Source organism: Chanodichthys erythropterus, chromosome 15 (assembly GCF_024489055.1).
Source record: "Chanodichthys erythropterus isolate Z2021 chromosome 15, ASM2448905v1, whole genome shotgun sequence".
In the NCBI taxonomy this organism is placed as follows: domain Eukaryota; kingdom Metazoa; phylum Chordata; class Actinopteri; order Cypriniformes; family Xenocyprididae; genus Chanodichthys; species Chanodichthys erythropterus.
Window position 1 is genome coordinate 29,321,020 of NC_090235.1, and position 24,137 is coordinate 29,345,156.

The 24,137-nt window shown below is 36.7% G+C and overlaps 1 protein-coding gene across 5 annotated transcripts; it reads left to right on the plus strand.

The window, feature by feature from the left end:
* The first annotated feature begins 946 nt into the window (after positions 1–946).
* On the plus strand, positions 947–17,956 carry tent4a (terminal nucleotidyltransferase 4A). Of its 5 annotated transcripts, none has more exons than XM_067412358.1 (14): positions 947–1,859; positions 5,980–6,103; positions 6,201–6,247; positions 6,841–6,961; positions 7,464–7,571; positions 10,698–10,826; positions 11,049–11,262; positions 11,575–11,701; positions 11,792–11,898; positions 12,519–12,700; positions 13,837–13,983; positions 14,093–14,248; positions 14,933–14,960; positions 15,473–17,956. In XM_067412358.1, exons 1-14 carry the CDS (start codon positions 1,162–1,164, stop codon positions 15,697–15,699), a joined length of 2,415 nt encoding a protein of 804 aa, XP_067268459.1. In that variant the 5' UTR covers positions 947–1,161; the 3' UTR covers positions 15,700–17,956. The 5 variants fall into 5 exon arrangements, with proteins under 5 accessions (XP_067268459.1, XP_067268460.1, XP_067268461.1 ...); XM_067412359.1 differs by having other exon boundaries at positions 14,093–14,146; XM_067412360.1 differs by lacking the exon at positions 14,933–14,960 and having other exon boundaries at positions 15,470–17,956.
* The last annotated feature ends 6,181 nt before the right edge of the window (positions 17,957–24,137 follow it).

The window sequence follows — 24,137 nt, forward strand, 5'->3', positions numbered from 1 at the left end:
GTCATTTGCAATTAATGTAAAATTGATTTCAAATTGGAGCATGAAATTGTTTTTCTTCTTTGAAATTAATGCAGTTTTATCAGACTGGCATTGCTCAATTTGCATATTTATGTGTACATATATGTTTCAAATTTTTCATGACCACATTTCTAGTTTCATTTAGAATTTGTTTACCGTATTTAATTTAATTAAAATATTGGTTTTCAGCTTGAACTTCTGCGGCATCAAGAAAACAGCTGTTACATATATTTTGTTTCCTTTTTTTTTTTTTTTTTTTAAATAGACTATTTAAAAAAAAATAGAATAATCATAATGATTCATTATTTTGATGTATTAATACATAAAAACAATTAATCATGATTAATCAAGATTTTTAAGGCCATAGTTTCTGTAGATAAAAGTTTCCTCTCTCTTTTTTTTTGAATTTCAGCAAAAGTAGGCCTACAGGAGAAAAAAAAAACAGCCTTTTGAAGTAACAAAGGTTAACCACAAAATCATATTTTATTCATTAATCTAAAATGAGTTACTTAGTAAATAGTTTTAGATATATGTCCATTTATTTTTTGTCTTTTGCAAAAAAAATAAAATAAATGCAACATTTTACAATATATCGATGCATTTAATGCTACTAATAAAGATTCTAGATGTATCACTTCGCTATTACTGCGCACGTCAACAATCATGAAGCTGCTTTCGCTGCTCGTTGTGCGCGCGCCGCGTATGGTTTGATCGAGTCGCGTTGCTCGCGCGGTGTAGCAAGGGTTGTAAATTCAAAAATGTGTCTCGCTTTGATGCCGGTTAGAAGGGTGGGGTTGCTGAAAAGGCTCCGATTGCGCCTGCTCGGTTTTAGAGTCTGGGGGGTGTGTGCTGCCCCGATGGTTTAAATCCTACACATGCGTACTGGATTTCGGGGTTCAAGGGAATAGAGTACGCCATATTGGAAATACTGTAGTTTAGCTAACAGTTTATAGCTAGCGGGGGAAAGGGCCACTAATTGATTCCCGTTGGTCGGTTGTGGCGTTTGGCACGTCGTTATTTTCCCTGTCGTTTCGCGTAACCCAGTTTACAGGCATATTCTCGCAGCCCGGACTCAAACTTATCCGCTGTACGGGGGGGAAAGGCGTTCGTTTGTTTGACAGGGCTGTTAGAACGTCAAGTTGAATGGATCCGAGGGTCGCTTGGATTCAGCCGGAACAGAAAGGTCCTGCGAACGCTTTATGGATGCGTGTGTGGGAAACGTCTCAGGTAAACCGGACTAACACAGGTCAGCACCAGAGCCACCACCATCACCACAACAACTTCTATGGCAATTCTCCGGCGTCTGACTTTTATAAGACTGTAGCGTCCAATGCAAATAACAGCACTAACATTAAAAACAACGGCACTGCGACCACGGGCAGCGGCTCTGTCGCTCACCCGTTAAATGGAAACACGGGAGACGGCGAAATGACCCAAAAGACCGGCTCGGTGGCAGATTTGGCGTCCAGCTGCTCTAAAATAAGGACTACAAGCCCTAATGTGATCGCTGGAAATATGAACAAGGGCCATCCATTTTTTACTTGCAGCGAAAACGTGCTGAATAACGTCAACCACCATCATCATCATCATCATCATCTTCCTCCTCATATACGGCATTTACATCAAGAGCAGCAGCAGCAGAGTTGCATGAAGCGCCATCCGTCCCATCCGGCAGCGATTCACAACCACCATCACCAACACCATCATCCGGGCCGGAGGAAAAGCGATAATAAGGCCAGCACCTATGGGATAAACTATTTGCTCTCCAACTGGACTAACGGCAATTATGAGAACTCTGGTACGCCGTGGAAGACGAGGAAATATAACCCAGGGGTTGACGGGTGAGATGAGCTTGATTTATAACAGCAGCAGCGCTCGGAATGGGTCGTTATAATGTTACGCTTTTTTTCTGTGGCCTTATGTGTTTGATAAAGTGTCACTGGGCCCTTTTTGATGTATTGGAACGGGATTTTAGCTTTAGCACGCTAGCTGGGTGTCCTAGGTTTGGTTATGAGCCTCTGTGGGTTGGGTCACTTGTGGAATGTAATGCGTGTGTTAGCAGTTTGTGTAACGTTAGTAGGCTAGCGATGTCCTATTTGTCAACGAATCGCTCTTTTGAATCGGATCTCTTCCGGTCTGCGATTCATCCAACGAATCGGATTGAATCATTCGGAGGGTTTTTTTTTTTTTTTTTTTTTTTTGACTCCACTCTCACTGATTCGCTGAATTAAGAATCATTGATGTAAATTTTATTTAAAGGATTAGTTCACTTTCAAATGAGAATTTCCTGATAATTTACTCACCCCCATGTCATCCAAGATGTTCATGTCTTTCTTTCATCAGTCGAAAAGAAATTAAGGTTTTGGTGAAAACATTGCAGGATTTTTCTCCTTATAGTGGACTTCAATGGAGCCCAAATGGTTGAAGGTCAAAATTAGTTTCAAAACATTCTACACGATCCCAGACGAGGAATAAGGGTCTTATCTAGAGAAACCATCGCTCATTTTCTTAAAAAAAAAGATATGTTTTAACAATAAATGCTCATCTTGAACTAGCTCTCTTCTTTTCTATTCGAATTCCGTCAGTGTAGACACTGCTAAGTGTATTACTGCCCTCGACTGGTTAAAGTTTGAACTAATTGTTATATACCTGCCTGCAATATTATATTGTATGACAATTTAGTTCCAGCTTTGACCTGTGGAGGGCAGTAATACCCCTGGGAGTCAGCCGACATTGGCTTAATGTAGCACCATCTTGTATATGTTACATATTACCACGCTTGTTTGTACAGCTTATTTTTAACCAATTCCCCTTTTTTCTGTGCTTTTAATATGTAAAGCTGCTTTGAAACAATTACCAATTGTAAAAGCGCTATATAAATAAATTTGACTTGACTTAGCAGTGTCTACACTGCCGGAATTCAAATGGAGAAGAGAGCTAGTTCAAGATGAGCATTTATGGTTAAAACGTATAAAAAAAAAAAAAAATGGTTTCTCTAGATAAGACCCTTGTTCCTTGTCTGGGATCGCTGTAAACTGTAATTTTGGGCTCCATTGAAGTCCACTATATGTAGAAAAATCCTGGACTGTTTTAATCAAAAACCTTCATTTCTTTTCGACTGAAGAAAGAAAGACATGAACATCTTGGATGACATGGGGGTGAGTAAATTCAGGAAATTTTAATTTGAAAGTGAACTAATCCTTTAAGCAAATTACTTGTAATGCACTGAATTGTAGCAGAAAATAGTACAATAAACTATTAATAAGGCTTAAAACCAAAGATTTTATATACCTTAAAGGGACTTTGTTAAAACTAATAATAGGCATTTTGGAGTGTGGCAACAGTCAGGTTCTGGGAGTAAAAATCTTCATTCTCTATTCAATAAGCATTCATTTTCTCAATAAGCGGATATGATTTTTAAAAGTAACTTCTATAAAACTTTAAAGACATCTACTGTGAGCTACGAGATTGTTAATCGATGGTACATTCTTCTATACATTCTCATGTATTTTTAAAAACTTTTCAACAGTGGAATTTCTGCTGTGAAAACTACATTATCCATGATTCTGCAGAGCAGTCTCGACCAATCAGAATTGTGACGAGCAAGATAATTTTAGTGCCCACCCACTCCCATGAAGCACTGCAAATGTAGTCAGTTTTTCTATGCTTTCAAGCTACTTAAATATTCTGCAGTGAATGTAAAATATATAGTTTTTTTTATATACATAATAGTTTTTAATTCAACTGTCATTCAGAATTATTCATAGGTTTCTAGTTCTTTCAATCACACTTTTTCAAATATAGAGTTTACAAATATAAGCAAACAGCAATTCAATTCTGCCAACAGTGCTTTTAACAAGAGCTGCATAATTAATTGGTAAAAGATCACAATCTCGATTCAAACACCCACGCAATCATATTTGAATAACCTGTGGCTTTTCAATCCACAAGTCACCAATATGGTAACCATGGGATTGTGGCAGAAATGTGGGTTATTTGTACTGATTGTACAATATTATTGTGGTCATTTAATATATATAAAAAAAATAAAATATATATATATATATATTACAAATACCACAGAAACAATAGTTACTTTTTACTTTTTTTGTTTGTTTTTTGTTTTAAACTGTGGTTAACATGATCCAAATACTATGGAAGACCAAATTTTACCCTATTAAAATGAAGTTGTGCTAACTTTTACAGATTCTACTTTTTTTTTTTTCTTCTTCTTCAGTGAACAAATTTACATCTACATCCCAACTCAAGCTACTGCTACTGTCACTCTACTCGAGCTACTGTTAAAAAATTTCTAAGAGACAAAACATTTAATATTAATTTGTAAAATATTCACCTGTTTGGCAAATGTTTATCACGTTCTGATGAGCCGCTCTGAGATGCACGCATGTAAATAAACCTGCAGCTCCTATATTTATTGAATTGAATCACAGCCTTTGTGAATCCACAATAGCGTTATGCTTTATTATGATTTTTAAATGTTTTAATATATCGTTCAGCTCAGAAAACAGTATAATAATGCGGTTCATTGATTCTCATGCATGGAGTGCGACACTTTCGGTATTTTGCCGGTTAATCGTCACAGGTAAATTGCAATCAAGGATTTTTTTTCAAATCAAGTTTTTTAATATATTCAAGGAATCATGACAGCCCTATACTGCACCAGTTAATATTTTGTCAGAATTTCTTGTAAGTTATGTCATTTTTTGTTTAGTTGTCTGTTTAGAATCATGATTTCTATTTGAAACCAAAAATCGTAATTCTCAATTTATCCAGTATTGTGCAGCTCTACTTTTAACTGGCCATTTTGTTTCATATGTTGTCATCTGTCTATTATGTTGGCTGGATTCAGGATTTTAGTGTTTGCTGATTTATGAGTAGAGCACTGGGCACTTAATGCAATGCATGTCTTTAGTAACCCAGCAATTGTTGGCTTGTAAGAAGGGATGAATTTGTTGCATGAACTTGTTACATTTGTGGTGGATGGTTACAGACCTCTGGAATGTTTCCACAAAAGAATCTGGAACCAAATGAGGCAGTGACTGTGTCTCAAATCCTTGTCAGTGGCCTATCTAGTCCTAGATAGCTGCTATTTAAAATCAGTATTTGTTTGTTGTTGTTTATTACAGTTATAGGAACTCTCAATTCTGTAAGTTAGCTTAAAGTTTAAATTCAGAAACATTAGTTTAAAACAGACTACAAGTGTTGAATATGACTGATTTTGTATGAGGAAAAAAAAAAAAAGTATAATATAATATAATAAATAAATAAATATATATATATATATATATATAATTTTTTTTTTTTTTTTTTTCCCAAAACAAAAACCTAATTAAAATCTAGTCAGCTCAACATAGCTTACCAAAGATTCTACATTGGGGGAACCAAATGTAGAGGTTCATGAATCAAGTTATATAAAACATTTTTTTATTAACCACTGCACTAAATTTTGCATCTCAACATTCTATTGTTCGTTTTCTCTGTACGGTTAAAATTTTCATTGATTACTACATAATGGGTTTAGAATTTACACATGAATTTGTCAGCACATCATCATTTTTACCCTATTGTATTGTACTGGGGTGTCTTTTCCATGTTGCAAACATTAAATATTTCTGGCAGTTGATTTTTATCCATCGGGAATTGATTGGATTGTGAAACGTGGCGGTTTCCATACCAGAATGGAACCAGATCTGAATGTGAGTTTGCTATGAAATGCCTAAACACATATTGGTTGACACATTTAACCAATTAAGTTCTTAGTCCTTTGGTCCAAGTATAATTGTACGGGTATTGTAATGGATTTTTTTTTTTTTTTTTTTTTAATCTTAAATCTCAAGATTCTTGCTTCATGAGTTGTTTACATGATTGATGTGCATGAATGGCTTTTTAAATTGAACCAACTGCCTTTCCATAATTATCTTCTTTGTTTATTTTTCTAAGGTTGCATGAAGAAATCATGGACTTTTACAGTTTTATGTCTCCTCGTCCTGAAGAAGCCACCATGAGACAGGAGGTAGTGGACAGGATAGAGACGGTTATCAAGGAGTTGTGGCCAACCGCTGATGTAAGCAAGCTTAAGAGCTGATGTATATAAAAGAATTGGGCTATTGGCATTACAAACTAGTATACAAATGTAATTGTTTTTACTTCTATTTACTTAGGTCCAGATTTTTGGCAGCTTTAGCACTGGACTCTTTCTCCCAACCAGGTAAATGAACATGTGCAGTAGTGTGTATGTTCTTGCACATTAACACAGCAGTGAGATTTTGAACCGAACCCTTAGCAGTTCTCAACACATAAAGTTGCTCATGCTGATGCTGTGTAGTCAAAACACTATTTTCAGTAAGATGACTCTCACAGAAGGATGAGAAGTGACCATGGCATGTGCATCACAATAATAGCGTGTTAGCCTTTTTTTGGCTCGGAGCTGCTTTTTTTTTTTCTCTTTTTTTTCAGTGACTGAGCAGGCATTTTACGATCAATTGCAATTTGCTAACTCAATATGTGCCTCAATGTGGATGTCACAAATGAACAAACTAAATCTGTAGCTTTCTAAAATTTGTTCAGTCCCACAATTTGTTTTGGTTTGTCTCTGAGCCTGAAGCCTGACAGATTTTCCTTGTTAAGTCATTAAGCCCCATGTATTTGGTTTACTAACTCTACGAAGACCACGATGAATGAGTTTATTTGACAGCAAAAACACTTTTTGCTGTGAGGTGGTTTTGTTTTCATGTGGAAAAATTGCAAGTTATTTATATGTAGAGCTATATGAAAGAATTTGGCTGATTCTTTATACTGTAGTGACATTGACCTGGTGGTGTTTGGGAAATGGGAGAAACCTCCCCTGCAGCAGTTGGAGCAGGCCCTCAGAAAACACAATGTGGCAGAACCCTATTCCATCAAAGTTCTTGACAAAGCTACGGTATGTATTTTTCCCTCTACTATTGATTTTTACATTTTATAAACTCCGTTTAACTGTTTCATATGCAGAGGTTGTTGCTTTTTTGGTAACATTTGGTGGTTTCTTGGCGATAGGGATGTTCAACGATTAATCGCGATTAATCGTTTGCAAAATAAAAGTCTGTGTTTACGTAATATATGTGTGTGTTCTGTGTATAATAATTATGTATATATAAATACACACACATACATGTAAACATTTAAGAAATATATGCATGTTTAAATAAATATACATATTTATATATATTTTATATTACATATAAATATAAATATTTTATATATAAATCTAACATTTTTCTATAATATACATGTATGTGTCTGTATTTATATATACATAATTATTATGCACAGAACACACACATATTACGTAAACAGACTTTTATTTTGCAAACGATTAATTGCGATTAATCGTTGCACATCCCTACTTGGCAATTATTTTATATTTATTTCTTTAAATTTTGAAGGTACCAATCATCAAACTGACAGATCAGGAGACCGATGTGAAAGTGGACATCAGTTTCAACGTGGAGACGGGCATCAAAGCTGCTAGCTTCATCAAAGAATATGTGAAGGTAATGTTTAGCACATTTTGTAAATCTATATGTAGTCTCAGGAGTGAGTGCATCTGAATATCGTTTGCTGCTTTACTTATATTCATATGTGTTCATTTTTGCCTTGATTGTTGTAGTTATAGTATAGGGATGTCATATTCAATAATTTGTTCATATTAATTTCACTAATGGCTAGGGCTGGGTGATATATCGCATGCGATTGTCATGCGCATTTCGTCAGTAAAGCCGGTTCCCTGATTACCCCTAAATTGCCATCACCTGCTTTCAAATGGAGCGGCATTTAATAGACAGAGCCGTAGTTCACTGACGAGCTACACAATATCACGTTCATTATCGCAGATTAATCGTCTTCGATAATGAACGCGATATTGCGTAGCTTGTCAGTGATCAGTGGCTTTACTGACGAAATGCGCGTGACAATCGCATGCGATATATCGCCCATCCCTACTAATGGCATATAAATCACTTTTAGTCTGTAAAAATAAAATAACAAAAATAACTTTTTAAAAACATTGTGAAATCGTCCCAACCCCAAACTTCCAGATGGTGATGTATTTTAGTCACAAGAGTGAGAGCTCTTGAGAACTGAATATTGTTTGCTAATTTACTGTTTATAGTAGTGTTAGTTTTTGCTTATATCCTTTAAATTTACTCAGTATTTATCATGTCATATTCAACTATTATAGTGCACTATATAGAACTTTATAGAATTTTGCATGCTTCATTTTCTGTGTAAATGTAAGGGTGCATTTCACACTTGTAGTTCGGTTCATTTGGTCTGGACCAAAGAAGAAAAAAAACATTTAATCCTGGTTCGGTTAGCTTTCAGATTGGCAATTTTATCACCGAACCAAAAGATACCGAACCTTCAGGCATAGGGATACATTCACAACGTGATTGGACGGATTTTATGACGTATTGCCTATTTTGAGATGGAACTTACCGAACATCCGAAACAATGCTGAGGTAAATGCACTCGTTGTGTGCGTAGCAGTGCGTAGCCTGCATGTGATGGTATTTTGGTGAGCTGGAAACTCGTGAAGAGTTTATAAAATGTGCAAAGTAGTCAAAACAGCAGTGGGAATCCGTCCATCACACACAAACGATCTGCTGCGTGGAGACGCGTGTCTGATGCCTGTCATGGGCAGACTCGCGTCTATGACGAGAAAAACCGACATGCGTGAGGATTCTGTACTTTCTGTCCTTTCAGTTACATGTTTTTGGTCCGTTTTGCGTTCATATATTATTCGAACCGCACCAGAGTTCGTTTGGAAGCTTCGCTTGTTTGGTGCGCACCAGGGTTCGGATGACAGCGTTCACATATGTTCAAATGAACCGCACAAACCAAGCAATTGCACCAGGGTTCGTTTTAATCGAACCAAACATGACAAGTGTGAACGCATCCTAAGTTGTAATGTTTTGACTAGCTGATTGTGTTTGGTAAACAGAATTGATTTGCTTTTCATTTCTCAGTTCTTTCAGCTCAAGTAGGCAATTATCAGTATACTATGGTTGAATTATTTGCATACATTTCTACATTTTCTTCATTTTCTTGTCAACTGTTGTCAACCTTCTAAGAACAGCACTTTTACTTTTTACTGTGAAAGGTGTTTTTTTTTTTTTTTTTTTTTTTACCCTGCTTGCATTTACATGTCAGGCTTATAGAAAAGGAAGGAGGAGAAGTGTGATGCATAACTTTAACATCTGTCAGCAAGCATTCAACACAATGCTCTTTTGCCAGGGTCGTATCCATGTGCATACCTGATATAGTCTCCTGTGACAGCAAATCACCTTCATAGCTCTCATTTGTGCAACCATAAGAGATGTTTTTTTTCCCCTTACTATATATACAATATTATTGTACAGTTGCAATAGAATGTCAATTCAGTTTACAGCACCTTCATATATTGAACAAAACATAAGGCAAATAAAGCTGCAAGCTGCAATTATGGGCCAAAGGCACAGCGAACACAAAGAAACACTGCAAGTACAGCAAACGTGTCCATCAACACAGGGAGGTTTTGTATATTTAAGGTTTTGTTTCCATATGCAATACACACCTGTTATAACTTGTAGGAATAGTGAAAAACTTTTTCATACACTTCCACATGGTGGCTGACCAAAATGATGGAAAATGACATGAGATGTTGGAATTGGCATAAACTGAGGAAGACATTGAGAGAATTTTTTTATTTATTTTTTTCAAGTTAGAAGATTTTTTTTGTTTTGTAAAAACCTTATCTTCTGAACACTAGGTGGCACTGTCTTCAAGTTTGCTGTCTATTATGTAGCAAATTTTGTTCCAATATGCCAAAGCTTTAAATAAAATATATATATATATATATATATATATAATATATAATATATATATATATAATTTAAAAAAAAAAAAAAAAAAACACGGAATACAGTACATCTCAAAATGGTGACTACTGTAATGGTTCTTAATGTAAGATATTGTAATGTAATATATGAGGAGAGTAATCAGGTGTACTAAGAATTTAGTTTCATAGAATTGTAGTTTCTTTTAGGATAAAAGAAAAGTGAATTTTTGAACTGGTGGTATATATGTAAAGATGGTCAGGGTTCTGTTCAAAACCACCCCAATTAATATGCCAAATTTCATCATTTTCCTATGCATGGTTCACAGTGCTGCTATACACTTCCACCAGGGAGGAATAATAAGAAAACTATCAATTATATGCACCATTAGTGAATGAGACCCAAAGCCTTTAAGACAATGTCCATGGAGGAATGTAAGATTTATTGGCCCGTCTCCAGTTATCATAACACTTTACCTCATGTAAATATTTCTGCTGCTTCTGAACATCTGGATGTTATCTCCAGTGAAAGACAGCCTTATATGCAATTGCCATGTTTTAGGCTTTGAAAGTACATAAATGTTCAAGACTTCACACTTCAATATTTCTGACGTCAACATGTAATGACACTGTTTTTGTAAAAGGACTCTTTTGTTAAAAAATGAATGATGAAATCCTTGCCGAATTCTCATTTCAAGTGGTCACAGTGTCGCCCTTTCAGTTGCTTCTTAATGCCTGGTATAAAAAGGATCTGTACAGTTTTAAAGTCTAAAATATCATCTTTTTTTTTTCTTCTCCTACACAGAAGTATACCGTGCTGCCTTATTTAATCTTCGTGCTGAAACAGTTCCTGCTACAGCGAGACCTCAACGAAGTCTTCACAGGGGGAATCAGTTCTTATAGTCTCATCCTGATGGTCATCAGCTTCTTACAGGTGCAACATTAGCAGCCAGTTTCAACATGCAGACAAAGAGAAGAAACAGTGTTTTACATCAAAAACAACTTGTTCTTGTCTCATTTTAGAGAATCTGTCATTGTCAAGCATATTTTACTACCTTTGTTGGACCGCATCAGCCACACTCATTTCATATGACTGTACCAAAAAAATAAAGAGAATGTCCCGACTTGCCTGCTGATTTTTGGTTTACGCCCACAGTTACACCCAAGAATTGATGCCAGGAATCCCAACATGAACCTTGGCATTCTGCTCATCGAGTTCTTTGAGCTGTATGGAAGACATTTCAACTACCTTAAGACAGGCATCAGGATAAAGAATGGTGGTGCTTACATGGCTAAAGAGGACATCATGAAGGCCATGAGTAATGGCTACAGGCCCTCCATGCTGTGTATTGAGGACCCTCTTCTTCCAGGTACAGTTACAAGCTTTTAATTCAAAAACTGAATTTGAATTAATGCAAAACTTAGAGAGCTTCTTAGGCAGAATCATAACCGGATTGGAATATCATAAGTGACTATATTTGACTAATTCCTCATGTGAAGGACACTGAGCCTTTTTTTTTTTTTTTTTGTGAATTTAAAAAATCATTCCTGTATAGAATCAAAAATCTATGAATTGTGAATCAAATCAATTTCCTGTCTACCCAAAGATTCACACCCACCATAAAAATACATGGCGCATAAAAAGTTTACATTTCCTTTTTCCTTTTTGTGTGACTGCTTAGGTAATGATGTGGGCAGAAGCTCTTATGGTGCCATGCAGGTGAAGGAAGCATTTGACTACGCGTATATAATACTGGGTCACGCCGTCTCACCTCTTGCACGTTCTTATCCCAACAAAGACAGTGACAGGTACAACACTCATGTGCATACAAACATGTTCACACTAATTCTCTCAAACATTCTGTTTTATTTCATTTGTCATTTATCTTGTCGCCTTAGCACTTTGGGCCGCATTATTAAAGTCACCAAGGAAGTCATTGACTACAGAGAGTGGATCATAAAGAAGTGGGGTGGCAGACACAACTCCCGCATGGAGAGGAATCCTGGTACGTATCAATGTAAATATAGTTTCGTACAAAATATCATACTAGGTGAATTTCATCTATTATATATTTTGTAGCTTAGTATTGATGTTTAGTCGTTTTCTTATTTTAATGGTTGTTTTGAGGCCCCCTAGTGGAAGCCGCTGTCCTAGATGTTGGTTGAAGTGAGAAATTAATTATGAATCTATTTCAAAAGTAATTCAAAGAAATTAAAACTCTACTTTTTTGCCCAATAAAAGGATAACATTTCATTGGTCAACGAATGCCTGTGTGTGTTGCAGTGATTGAGTGTCACTTTGGCAGACCCTTTCATTTTGACTTTTGTCCTTGCAGTGCATTGATATAAAAGGATTTGAAACCTTTTCTGATGAAGCATAACTTTGTTTTATCCTATTCACACATCTTATTCATGTCTTTGACTGTGGTTAATGTGTTTTATTAAACTGAAGCTTGGTAGATTAGTTTGGTAATGGAGTATGTGACCTTTTGAAAAGTGGCTATGGAAGTCCTCAGTCTTGTTTGACAGACAGATAGTTGCTCTGCAGTGAATCTGTCCATTTCAGCCATGTTTCAAATGCAACCTGCTGTGATTTGGCTGATGTTTTGACGGCTTTTGGATGCAGGTCCATCTCATAAAGACTCAGTGGAGCAGGTGGAGACGGTCACACTGCTGAATGTAGGTGTGGAGGACCAGCAGCAGAGGGACTCGGTGTCCCCTCACAGCGCAGACTCGCCCATGTCCCTGTCCAGCCCTCAACAGCACTCCTCTGCTTCTTCTGCGTCCTCGCTGTCAGGCAGTGATATCGTAAGCATTGTCCTTCATCTGTATTCATACTTTAACCCTATAAAGCCTACTGTATTGTATTAATGCCAAATTTAGGCCTCTAAATGATCAGGATGATTAAAACTTAACAAACCAGCTGAACACGGACTCGGTACAGTATATGTATAAGCGCAACCAAACTCGGACTGCATCTTTCAGGTAGTCTTAGGTTCGGTAGTACCCGGGGTTCGCATTAGCGATTTTTTTTTTTTTTCATGCGACCCGCTTACTCTATTTTGATCGCTACCATCGACATTAGTGTCTATATCCGAACTATAAAGTTTTATCCCAGTATTTCTGTGATAATTTGAATTATTGTATTTGAGAAATAATGATAATGTGTGGTTGAAAAGATTGTGAAACTGTTTCATACCTAGCCTACATGACAACTGCTGTCTCTGGCTCAGCGGCAGTGCGAAAGCAGATTTGAATGTTCTGCTGTGATCATACTTGTCAAACTAAATCACTGTCATTTAGGAATAAAATCACATGGGTGTTTGATTCGGGATCATGCTTTTAATGATTAATCATGCAGCTCTAGTCAAATATAATACATCAGGCTTCTGAGGAATATTTATATGTACATCTCTGTTGTATTGCATTGCATTTGTATGTTTTGACCCCCAAATAGAAACTACAGAGTTTTGATCATAAATCTAAGCATTTAAACATCATCTTACTAAGACCAATTTTATGGAAGATATAGCAAACTGATATTTATATGAATTGCATTTATAAGTAGATCTCATTGATTTACATTACAAGCTATTAGAATATCATCTTACTTTTTGGCCATATAAATATCAGCAACTGCAACAAATTGTATATTTTTGCTCAGTTTGGGCCTCTGAATAAAATTGAGGTTTTTCCTCAACTGAGCTTCAAATTCTCACTATATTATACTATATGAACTATAAAAGCCTAATGTGTCATATATGATATTCAACAAAAAAGTTTTACAACCTTTTTTTGTTGTTGTTTGTTTAAAGGTTCAACACATTTGTTCTATTTTATTAAAAAAAAAAAAAATGATTTGACTGATTTCATATGTCAGACTTTACAGGGTTAATATGCCTTAGATTGTCATTCCCTCACATAACTGACTTCTGCTCCTCCAGGATTCTGACTCCACACCGTATGTCACTCCACCTGTAGCCCCCTTCCCTCTCCAGATTCTGGCACCGGGACCCCTGCCATCAGCGCGTCAGATGGGTACGGGCAAAGCCAACATCACGGCAGCACTCACCATGCCTCCGGCCAACCAGGTGAGGGGCGATTTTGTTTTGCTAGCTAATTGTGATGATGATACTCTGTTGGTTAGGTAACACTGGCATGTTCTTGGATCCAACTTCCCCTCTCTTTCTGTTTCTCCAGGCGAGAGTGTCAATCCCAGGCAATCTTTCTCTCCACGCTCTACCTGGCAGACAGGTGTGTATGGCAGATGGACCACCCCCATATCTCCACATGCCCCCCCCTGCAGTCCCCCCAGCTTCCCCCAGCCCTCTACCCAGTCCCCACCACCATCCAAAGGTAGGCTGTCCCACGTGCGCTCTCCTCTACATGCTGTATCTTGACAGTGAGCCCAACTTTTCCTTCATCGAGACTTCACAGACTAGTTTAATTACAGGATAGGGTAAAATTAAGAAATGTAATGCCCACCTTGGTGTTAATGTAATGTCCAATCAGATCAAGCATTCAATAATTTTAAGTAATCTTTCATCAATTTAATATATTGCTCTACAGCACACTTCATAATAGAAATAATTTTAAAAGAACTGCTGTACTAAAAATAATTACTACACAATATGTATGATGATTTGAAATTGCCAACAAAACTAAACTGAGCTTGCAGTGCCACCTGCAGGACACCCATAGCATGTTAGCAGAGATTTAAAGTGCCAAATGCAAGAAAAAATTGGCACTGAAATGGCATTACTTTCCAGTTGCCCGGTAACTTTTCCGGTTTTCCACCAAAATATAAGTTCATTCGTTTAATGTTTGAAATCAAAGAAATTAAGGCAAGTAGGCAAACATTTTAAAAATAAAATGATTATTGTTGTTATAATAACAATAATAATTTTAACACTTTTACATGTTATATATTATAAATATTATTAAATACTTTTTTGTCTTTTAATTGATCACATGCCTGAGAATTCCATAAATCATTCACATGTATATATTTTTTTTAAATTTTATATTTAATTATTTTAGATGCACCAATCCTGTTCAAACGTTTGGGGTCAGTATGTTTTTTTTTTTTTTTTTTTAAATGCTTTTAATGAAAAACATTTCATGCTCACCAAGGCTGCATTTAATTGATCAGAAATACAGTAAAAACTGTAAAATTTTTAAATGGTTTAAAATAACTGTTTTGTATTTGAAAATGTAATTTATTCCTGCGATGGAGAAAATGAATTTTCAGCATCATTACTCCAGTCTTCAGTGTCACATGATCTTTCAGAAATAATTTTAATATGCTGGTTTGCTGCTAAAGAAACATTTCTTATCAATGTTGGAAATAATTGAGCTACTTAATATTTGGATACATTTTGTTCATGTCTTTGAATAGAAAGTTCAAAAGAACAGCATTTATTTAAAATGGAAATATTTTGTAACATTACCAATGTCTTTACTGTCTTTACAGTAATTTAATGCATCCTTTCTGAACTTTCCAATGGTAGTACATTTTGTGTTGCTGAGAATTTTTCTAGCATTGTCCTAAGTTGCCCTGTCTTGTCTTATCTCCAGCAGACAGGTCCCAAATTCCCTCTGAAGGGCTTCCACAATCCCGCCGTGGTGCACAGTCCTGGCATTTCCAACCGAAGCCACATTCAGTACAACCGCAACACCTGGCGGCGCAGGAAGAGAGACAGTTTGCCAGCCAGCGTCAGCAGATAAAGCCGACGCGGCTCCCCTCTGGGCGCTCCCTCTACACTTGCTTCCTCTTCCACCCCCCTGGTCCCATCTTAAAACGATGAGAACTCATTAACCCTCCTACTGATGGTGTGTGAGCACAGAGAGACCAGCGTTTGAAACCCAGCTCCTCGTTCAGTAGTTGTGGTGATGGTGGTGCTAAGTAGTTCAGTCTGCCACTGAATCTGTGCATGTATATGTTGAGACTGATGTTTTTCTGACCTGTGCAATCTTCCTGAGGAAGCTTCGAGAACAGGAACTGTATTTCCGGTAGTCTACTCCACAACTTCCAGGTTGACAGGTGAAACGTTCCTTTTTTTTGTATGTGTTTCATGCTCCTTGTTTTCCTGTCTTCACATTTTGGTCTAAACGTGACACCCTTCACTTGTGGGACGAACTAGATTCAGTGGATTTCAAGTGTTTGTTGTTTGTATCGGGTGAGGATGTGTGTTTCAAAGGTGACGAGCGTGTATGTGTGTGTGTAACGCTGGCTTCAAATTCTGCACTTGAGATGCTTCCAGAGACCCCCACCCGTATTGACTGTATACATCACACAACCTTTACTTTTTTTGTGCAATAATTTCTCTTTTTCTGTATTTTTCCTTTGCTCTGGAAACATATTTAATTTTTTTGGTTTTGTTTTTCCATGTCCAGCCTTTTGTTTGTTTGTTTTGTAAAAATGTTTTTATTTTTGTAATGTTTTTAATTTTCTTCATCGTTTACAGATCCTGTCAGACAGGCTCCTTAAGGGAAAAAAGTCTGTTTTAAAACTGTTTTTGAGAGTTTATATTCCCTCTTCCCCTTTTTCTCGGCATAAATTGCACCTGGTCAAGAGCAAGTTAAAGCAGCCAGTTTAGACCTCGCAGAACGACTTTCCACTCTTTGCCAACAGGTGTTGCCATTTCTCACTTTGTGTTCCTACATTGAGCTTCAGAAACTCAGCTGTTGCTTTTATTCGTCTCGTACGTTTGTCTTTAAGGTTGTAGTTGTGTGGCATTGAGGCTGTAGGACTTGGGTTTATCAGATTGAGAATCGAAACAAAGCTCGAGCTCCGAATGCGCTTTCATTTATGTGTGTGTCTGTCCTTTTAAAATCGCTATAGGTAAGTGTGAGACGTGAATTCTTTTAGGGAAGCTCTAATGAACGTGCGAGCGGACTCCAGATCAGTGCAGCTTTATGCAAGGTGCCCTAATCGGACCTAGTTCGACTTCTGAACGGGCACCCGAATCAGACTAGCGGAGAAAGGGAATTTATTTTGATTCCTTTCTGGAATCTTGACGTGCATTTATTTCCAGGTACTTGCGCTAATATATGCCTTTTTGGTAATAACCTATTCCTGTACTGTATTGAATTTGTTTTTGTTCTGTTTGTATATGGCACACTAAAACTGTATTGCTGTTGCTCAGAACGTCACAGGCATACAGGTTATTGTTACTATGCAAGTGGAGTTTTGAAAATCTCTCTTCCTGTGTCCCTCATGACGGCCATTTGCTTGTAAATCTTGAGAATCTAAACCGGAGTGACCGTTAACGGACCCAGGCCTGAGATCGACGCATCAAGGCACACGTGAACAGTTCCTGTATGCAAGTTCAGTCTGTTTTAATGGAGGAAAAACACCTGGACGTCTTGTCTGGAGTTTTTGCAATGCAAATATTTCCTCCTGGAGATCAACCGGACTACATTTACTGCTGTTACAACCATGTCCTGGAGTCTGTATTGAATGACTTTGACTTGTGTGATGCGTTTTACAGAGTCATATCTGATACGGAGACTATACGGATTGTCCTTGTGACTCATGACTCGCCTGCCTATCAATGCAATAGGGCAAATGTAACTCTAATAGCAGTTTCTGCTTTTAGATAGAACCAGCATCTTTTGCAAAATGAGTCAGACTTTAAGGCATCTCTCCCCCCTCCTTTGGTTCAAATAAGGACCTACTTTATCGGTGATTTGTCTGAATGAAAATGGCTCCATGTTTTTCCTGAGTGAATCTGTAGAGGTGTGTTGGAAAGGTGGAAGTATTTCACTCTATTGGTTTGACCTTTGTGGTGATGTACTGCTTGATACAGTGTGACACTCCTCATTGAATATCAATGATGGATTTTAAATGTAACTTTTTTTTTTTTTTTTTTCCTTTTTTTTTTTTTTGCTGACGTCTGTTGTCGCAGTGGCCAAAAGCACTCTTGAACTTGTCAATCCTTATACTGAAAGTCCCTCAATGTGGCCGCCAAGCATCCAAGAGGTCAGACGGAGGAATTGTTTTGTTTTCCTTCAATATTTTTATGTAATTTTTTTTCTATTTTATTTTTTAAATAAACATCTTAAAACCATGCTTGCGGGTTATTTTTTGCTCTTTTAATTGTTTGAATAAATTCTAAAATGTTAAATCATGCTTTACTAGCTCAGCACTAAAAGAGAAATGTTAGGAGATAGTTGAACACTACAATCCTGTTGTTCTCAGTTACTGGTGTTTTAACACTAGATGGTGGGCTTGCACTTCAACTGCTGAGGATTCAGTCAGAGATCTTCTGCTCATAAAACCCCAGAGAGAGTCACAAATTGATAAACTGGTAATAAGGACTAGGACTGACACAAGGATGTTTACATGCCTGAATTGTAAAAAAAAAAAAAAAAAAAATTGGGCTTTAAGTTATAGTTAATTCATGTTTTAGGTGTGACTGTTGTAGAACAGTTTAGTAATATTTTGAATTATTTTTTTATATATTTAATTTTAAATTTTTAGTAATTTTGTGGGGGGTTTAAGTCTGTAGCCTATAATATTTTTATTTTTTTATTCTAGTTAAACGAAATGAATAATGTTGCCTTGCCAACTAGCTGAAATAAAATAAGTTTATAATTTTTCAGTTAACGATAGTCTTTTTTTTTTTTTTTTAGTTCACTATAATAACCAACATTATTTTACCCATAAATTCAAAATCCTTATGATTTAGCATTGTTATAGCCTTCAACTTTTGTTTTTCTATTGCTTTAACATATTACAAAAATACCCCAATAAAAAAAAAAAATCTACACAATACCAACAAGGAGCAGCAAATCATAACTAAGCCTACTGAATAATAGCTTACTCTTTCTAAATAAGGGTTATAACTTATAAGTGAATCATGAATCGTTCACTAAATCGATTCAATATGTTAACTGTTGCTGAAGTGGAGTGTTGCCAAACTGCGGTGTCGTTTGGAAGTAGCCTACCGGTATTTTCGTCGACGTGATAAGGTAACGTTAACTTGGCATATTAACAGCTTGTTTATTGAATGGTCGTAGACAGTTGTGTGTGTGTGTGTGTGTGTGTGTGTGTGTGTGTGTGTGTGTGTGTGTGTGTGTGTGTATAAGTGTCTCTCACTCGCAATCGTGCATTTGGTTTTTTACTGAATATCCGCTCGGCCTATAAGTCCCAATTAACGTTACTTCACGAGCGAAGGAACGGCTCAATCTGGTAATAGTTTGTTTTCTGTTATATGGGATATTTGATATTGTTACTTTATTGTCTTAAGCTATAAAAGCGTTTTTTTTTTTTACGTGTATATAAGCTATCGTGCTTGTAGAACATGTAATTATATTTTTCTGAAAGCTATGATTTGTACCACGTTCATATTAAAGGCTATTAACATTGTTTGTAGGACCACATTAGGCAGAATGTGAAATAAGATTTCAAAAAAACTGCGTTATGAATTAGTGATGTGTCGTTCTTGAACGATTCGTTCATTTTGAACGAATCTTTAATGTGTCTCGGGAAGAACGGGGTGCGTCCGAAATCGCATACTACATGAGTAGGTACTACATTTGAATTTGAACGTACTTCCCGACCGTTAAAACAGTACGTTCTATATAGTATGAATATGGGTAGTATGAATGGAATGGACTATATGCACGGAGCGTTCTTTAGAACTTCCGCATTAATATAAGCCAGCTCGAAAACTTCCGGTGAGATGTCATTTGCTGGTGTGTTGAGCATCAGTAGTGTAATACTTAGTTTATAATCAGAATATAGTCACTTAAATAGTCAGGCATAGCATTAATTTAGTTATTCAAACGTAAGACAGCTTCGAAAATAAATAAATAAAGACATACCTGAATGTTCCTCCTCGGCTAAATTCAATTCGTCCATTAGTTTTCACACTTTTATGTGAAAAAAAGCTTCAAAAATTAAATATTTATTGTGCACTTTAGTTAGATTAATTGAATAAAATGTGTGTTTTCACAAGTGTGCTGAAATCATTGATCTTGCGCTGCTCTGACTGACATCTGCTGTGATTACAAAGGGAGAGCGCGGTGCTCTCTTTCTGTGTAATTAATTCACAATAAAAGTTATTGTTTTTCATAAGATTTTGTGAGTATTTCATACTTCACATTGACGAAATGTTTTTTCAATCGTAGTTATTTTATAATGTTTAATATTTAGTCAAAAACGAAGTGAAAAACGTTTAGAGGAAATGGCTGATATGTGCGCAAATAAATACTACTTTGCCGCCACCTGCTGGTTAAAGTGCTAATTACTGTCTTTTTTATTTTTAAATAAGTGTTTTTATCAAATGTTAAATTTCCTACATTTTTAAGCGTTCGGTTTTACAATGGGGACAATCTCAGAAGGATGAACAAATTATGTTTGTGGTCATCGCATTAAAAATAACATTTAAAGTCCTGGGGAAAAAATGTGTGCGTGTGTGTGTCTCTAATTACAGACACGGCATTTTTAAACAGTCCCAATAGCTTCGTCTTTATTGCAATCAATAAAACTGGTTTATTGGCAAATTAGGTAAATGTAATAACTGCATTAAAATATAAATACAACATTAAAAGTCAACCATAGATGGTTTTGTGTCGATGTACAACGACTACAGAATGAACAGCTAACAGTTCACCGGAAGTGCCCGAGCTGGCTTAACGACAACCAGGAAGTAACCCGTGCATATAGTCCATTCGGACGTACTACATCCGCCATGTTAATATTGTCACGTGTCATGCGTCGTCACAACAGCGCGAAAATTTAAAGGGCCTGCTCTACTCCGCTTTCATCAGCAATGTTTTTATTAATGCTTACCGCTTCCATCTGTGTTTTAATGTCGATTCAATCAACAGCTCAAAGGAGGCGTCGGTCAGCTGCTCGCAGATCACGCTTTCTTCAACAGCTTGTTAAATATGTCAAAGTATAATCGCCTAACGTATTTAGCTAGGAAATTTTACCTCAGAATAAAAATCTGTGAATATCACGACAGAGGCTGATTTGAAGCAACGAAATTAAGTAATTTATTGTTAAAAATGATTGCATATAAAAATACATGAGAAACAAAAGACATGAAATCAATAAACAAACTTGAATACATTATATATAAATAAATAATGTGTAGATAGACAGAGAGGGAGAGAGAAATACACAACATACATAATATAACGTTACATAATAATATGCAAAAAAAAAAAAAAACTACAAACTGAGCTCTACAATCTACTGCCGCCTGAATGTCCGTTAACTGCTGTCCGTTAAGTTTTCTAATCTCATTAAACTGCTTAACAACGAACGTTGTTAAGCAGACGAACGTTAAATAAAACAGTTAACAAGCGGCTGTAACGTTATCTCGACCTGTTCGTTAGCTTGATGTGCTTTCAGTAATAATGATTAAACATCTTTTTACAGCCGACTCTTAATCTTCTCATTACATTGTTTAAACTTTCAATAAGTCAGCTTACATTATGTTAAACAAGTGCAATTTAACCACAAACACCGTTTTTCCCTGAGGTATTTACTTAAGGACTTGAATGAGCTGCATATCGCCGCTTTCCGCCATTTTCGAATTTGAAGTAGGGCTGGGCGATGTATCGAATGCTTTTGTCACGCGCATTTCTTCAGTAAAGCCGGTTCCCTGATTACCGCTAAATCGCCATCACCTGCTTTCAAATGAAGCGGCATTTAATAGACAGAGCTGTAGTTCACTGATAAGACACGCAATATCGCGTTTAATATCGATATGTATCGCCGTCGATATTGAACGCGATATTGCGTGTCTTATCAGTGAACTACGGTTCTGTCTATTAAATGCCGCTTCATTTGAAAGCAGGTGATGGCGATTTAGCGGCAATCAGGGAACCGGCTTTACTGAAGAAATGCGCGTGACAAAAGCATTCGATACATCGCCCAGCCCTAATTTGAAGAATCCTCTCCTGTGGCATCACGGGATAGCGCAGCGTCCATCGTATGCCTACTACAGAATTCGGGCGGAAGTCGCCTACTGTTTTTCGAATACTATGAATTCGGACATACTACTCGCTAGGGCTGGACGATATGGCCAAAATTTATATCACGATATAATTCTTAATTTCGGTCGATACGATATAATTCCGATATCGATATGAACTATATAATAGCCTCAGAAAAACTGCCAAGAACGGCCACAACGTCTGAAAAATGAATTTGCCAAATCTATGAAATCTCTTCCTATAAAACTATATAATATTTAAGAAATAAAAACAGTACAAATAAATGTATGTTCAGCTTTTATTTGTATTTAGCCTTCATACAAACATAAAAAATAAACATAAGACTCACTCACTTTTGTAATATTAATATCTTTAACATTAAACTATAATGTAGGCTGATTTTATTATCCTTAATATAGATTAAAACAAAAGTGCTTCAGCCAAGATAAAGATTGTGAACAGTAAAAACAGAAAAAAACAGAGAAACAACAAAAACACATTGCTGGGGCAGGAACATTGTTGAGTGTTGATGACACTAGGGGTGCAATGGTTCAAATTGCTCATGGTTCGGTTCGTATCATGGTTTTAGGGTCACGGTTTCGGTACGTGCTATTAGCACATACCGAACCGTACCGAAACCGTGACCCTAAAAATAAGACTACTGTCAAATTAAAATAAAGAAAATAAGAACGAGCAAATAAGTACATCACAAAAAAGTACAATAAAGCAAATATTCAAATACAATAAACAGTGCTTTTCAGGTATCTTAACTGCAGTTTTCAGGTACAGAATGGATAAAGTAATCAAATATAAAATAACACTGCATATTATTTTTACTGTATAAAATAAATAAAGATGAATCATTATTGAAGTTACAAAAACTATTCAGTCAAGAGCAGTGAGTGATTTCTTTGTTATTTGTTGTTTGATTTAACATTAAAAACAGGCAGCAGGAATTTTTTTTTCCCCCTATAAGACATGCACGATCCAGTAGCTACATATACTGTTACACATGCGATGTCTTTCTCGAGTAATATACGTTCACTTAAGACATAACCGACTATGTTTGCTAGAATACTCGCCAAGACGGACATGTTGACTTAATTTTTGTATGAATTTGTCCGCCGAAGCGCAAGACTTGAAAGAGAAATCAGTATTTGCGCTGTCTGAAATAAGCGTGTGCGCGCGTGGGATGAGCGCACACAAATCTTCTCACAGCGCGTGCAAGTTCTCTTTCGCGTCTTGTTCTTGAAGGTTTAAATCAGCAAAGCTTAAATGAGTTTAGTTTAAACAGATAGCATCGTGTGCTGTTCAGGTCTCACCTGCGCTCGCGCGCTATCAACACCCGGGTGATGACGGCGTAAATGACTGGACATTAGAGCACACGGCACTCGCTGTTTAACAGTTTACAAAGAGTGACTGTTTTGTCAACGCTTTTTGATTTTCGTTGTTGTAACGTTTTGCGCATCCATCGACTGAAACATACATTATCTGAACTCTGTCTGTCTGTTTTCCATGTTGCTATTTTAAACAAACCATATTAACGCTGAGCACTGGCTGATGGCTGCGTGTCTCTGTGGTGTACGTCATCACGCCAATGGCCAATCGCGTTCTGCTCTTTCTAACGGCTGCGCCTCAAGTCAGTGAGAAATGTTGTAATGTATATATCGAAATACCGGAAATGTGTTTAAAAATCATATCACCGTTATCGAAAAAAATTATATCGCGATATATATTGATATTGAATTATTGTCCAGCCCTACTACTCGCTTCGCATACTTTTTTTCGCATACTATATAGTAGGGAAGTATGCGATTTCGGACGCAGCTCGAGAGTCGTCTCGGGGGGTGATTCGTTCAGTCGCGCATGTGCAATATTCTACAGGTTCTTTACTGCTCTATGGTACTGCTAGTAGTAGTTCACCTGATGATTCAATTGATTAGTTCATTTCATGAGTCTTTCGGGTGGTTTTGAGTCGTTCCTTAATCACGTGACAGACCCATACAGACTCACATGCATTCTGAGCCGGAAAGAGAAATGATTAGTTCTTTTTATGAGTCTTTCGGGTTTTTGAGTCCTTCCTTAATCACGTGACATTTTAATTACATTTTGCTAAAATGAACGAAATGAACTAAATGACTCGAAAAAAGATTCATTCATTTTGTTGAACGAGACTCAACAGTCAGAGTCGGTAAAATGATCCGAACTTTCCATCACTATTATGAATCAGCGTGTCGAATCAGCTGTTCGGAGCGCTAAGGTCACGTGTTTTCAGTAGTTTGGCGGTTTG

Bases quoted from the DNA above. Each gene is read 5' to 3' on its own strand.
- tent4a (XM_067412358.1), top strand. From the start codon at position 1,162: ATGGATCCGAGGGTCGCTTGGATTCAGCCGGAACAGAAAGGTCCTGCG. The intron at 6,248-6,840 runs GTAAATGAACAT...TTTATACTGTAG, and splicing joins GGACTCTTTCTCCCAACCAG to TGACATTGACCTGGTGGTGT. The intron at 10,827-11,048 runs GTGCAACATTAG...TTACGCCCACAG, and splicing joins TGGTCATCAGCTTCTTACAG to TTACACCCAAGAATTGATGC.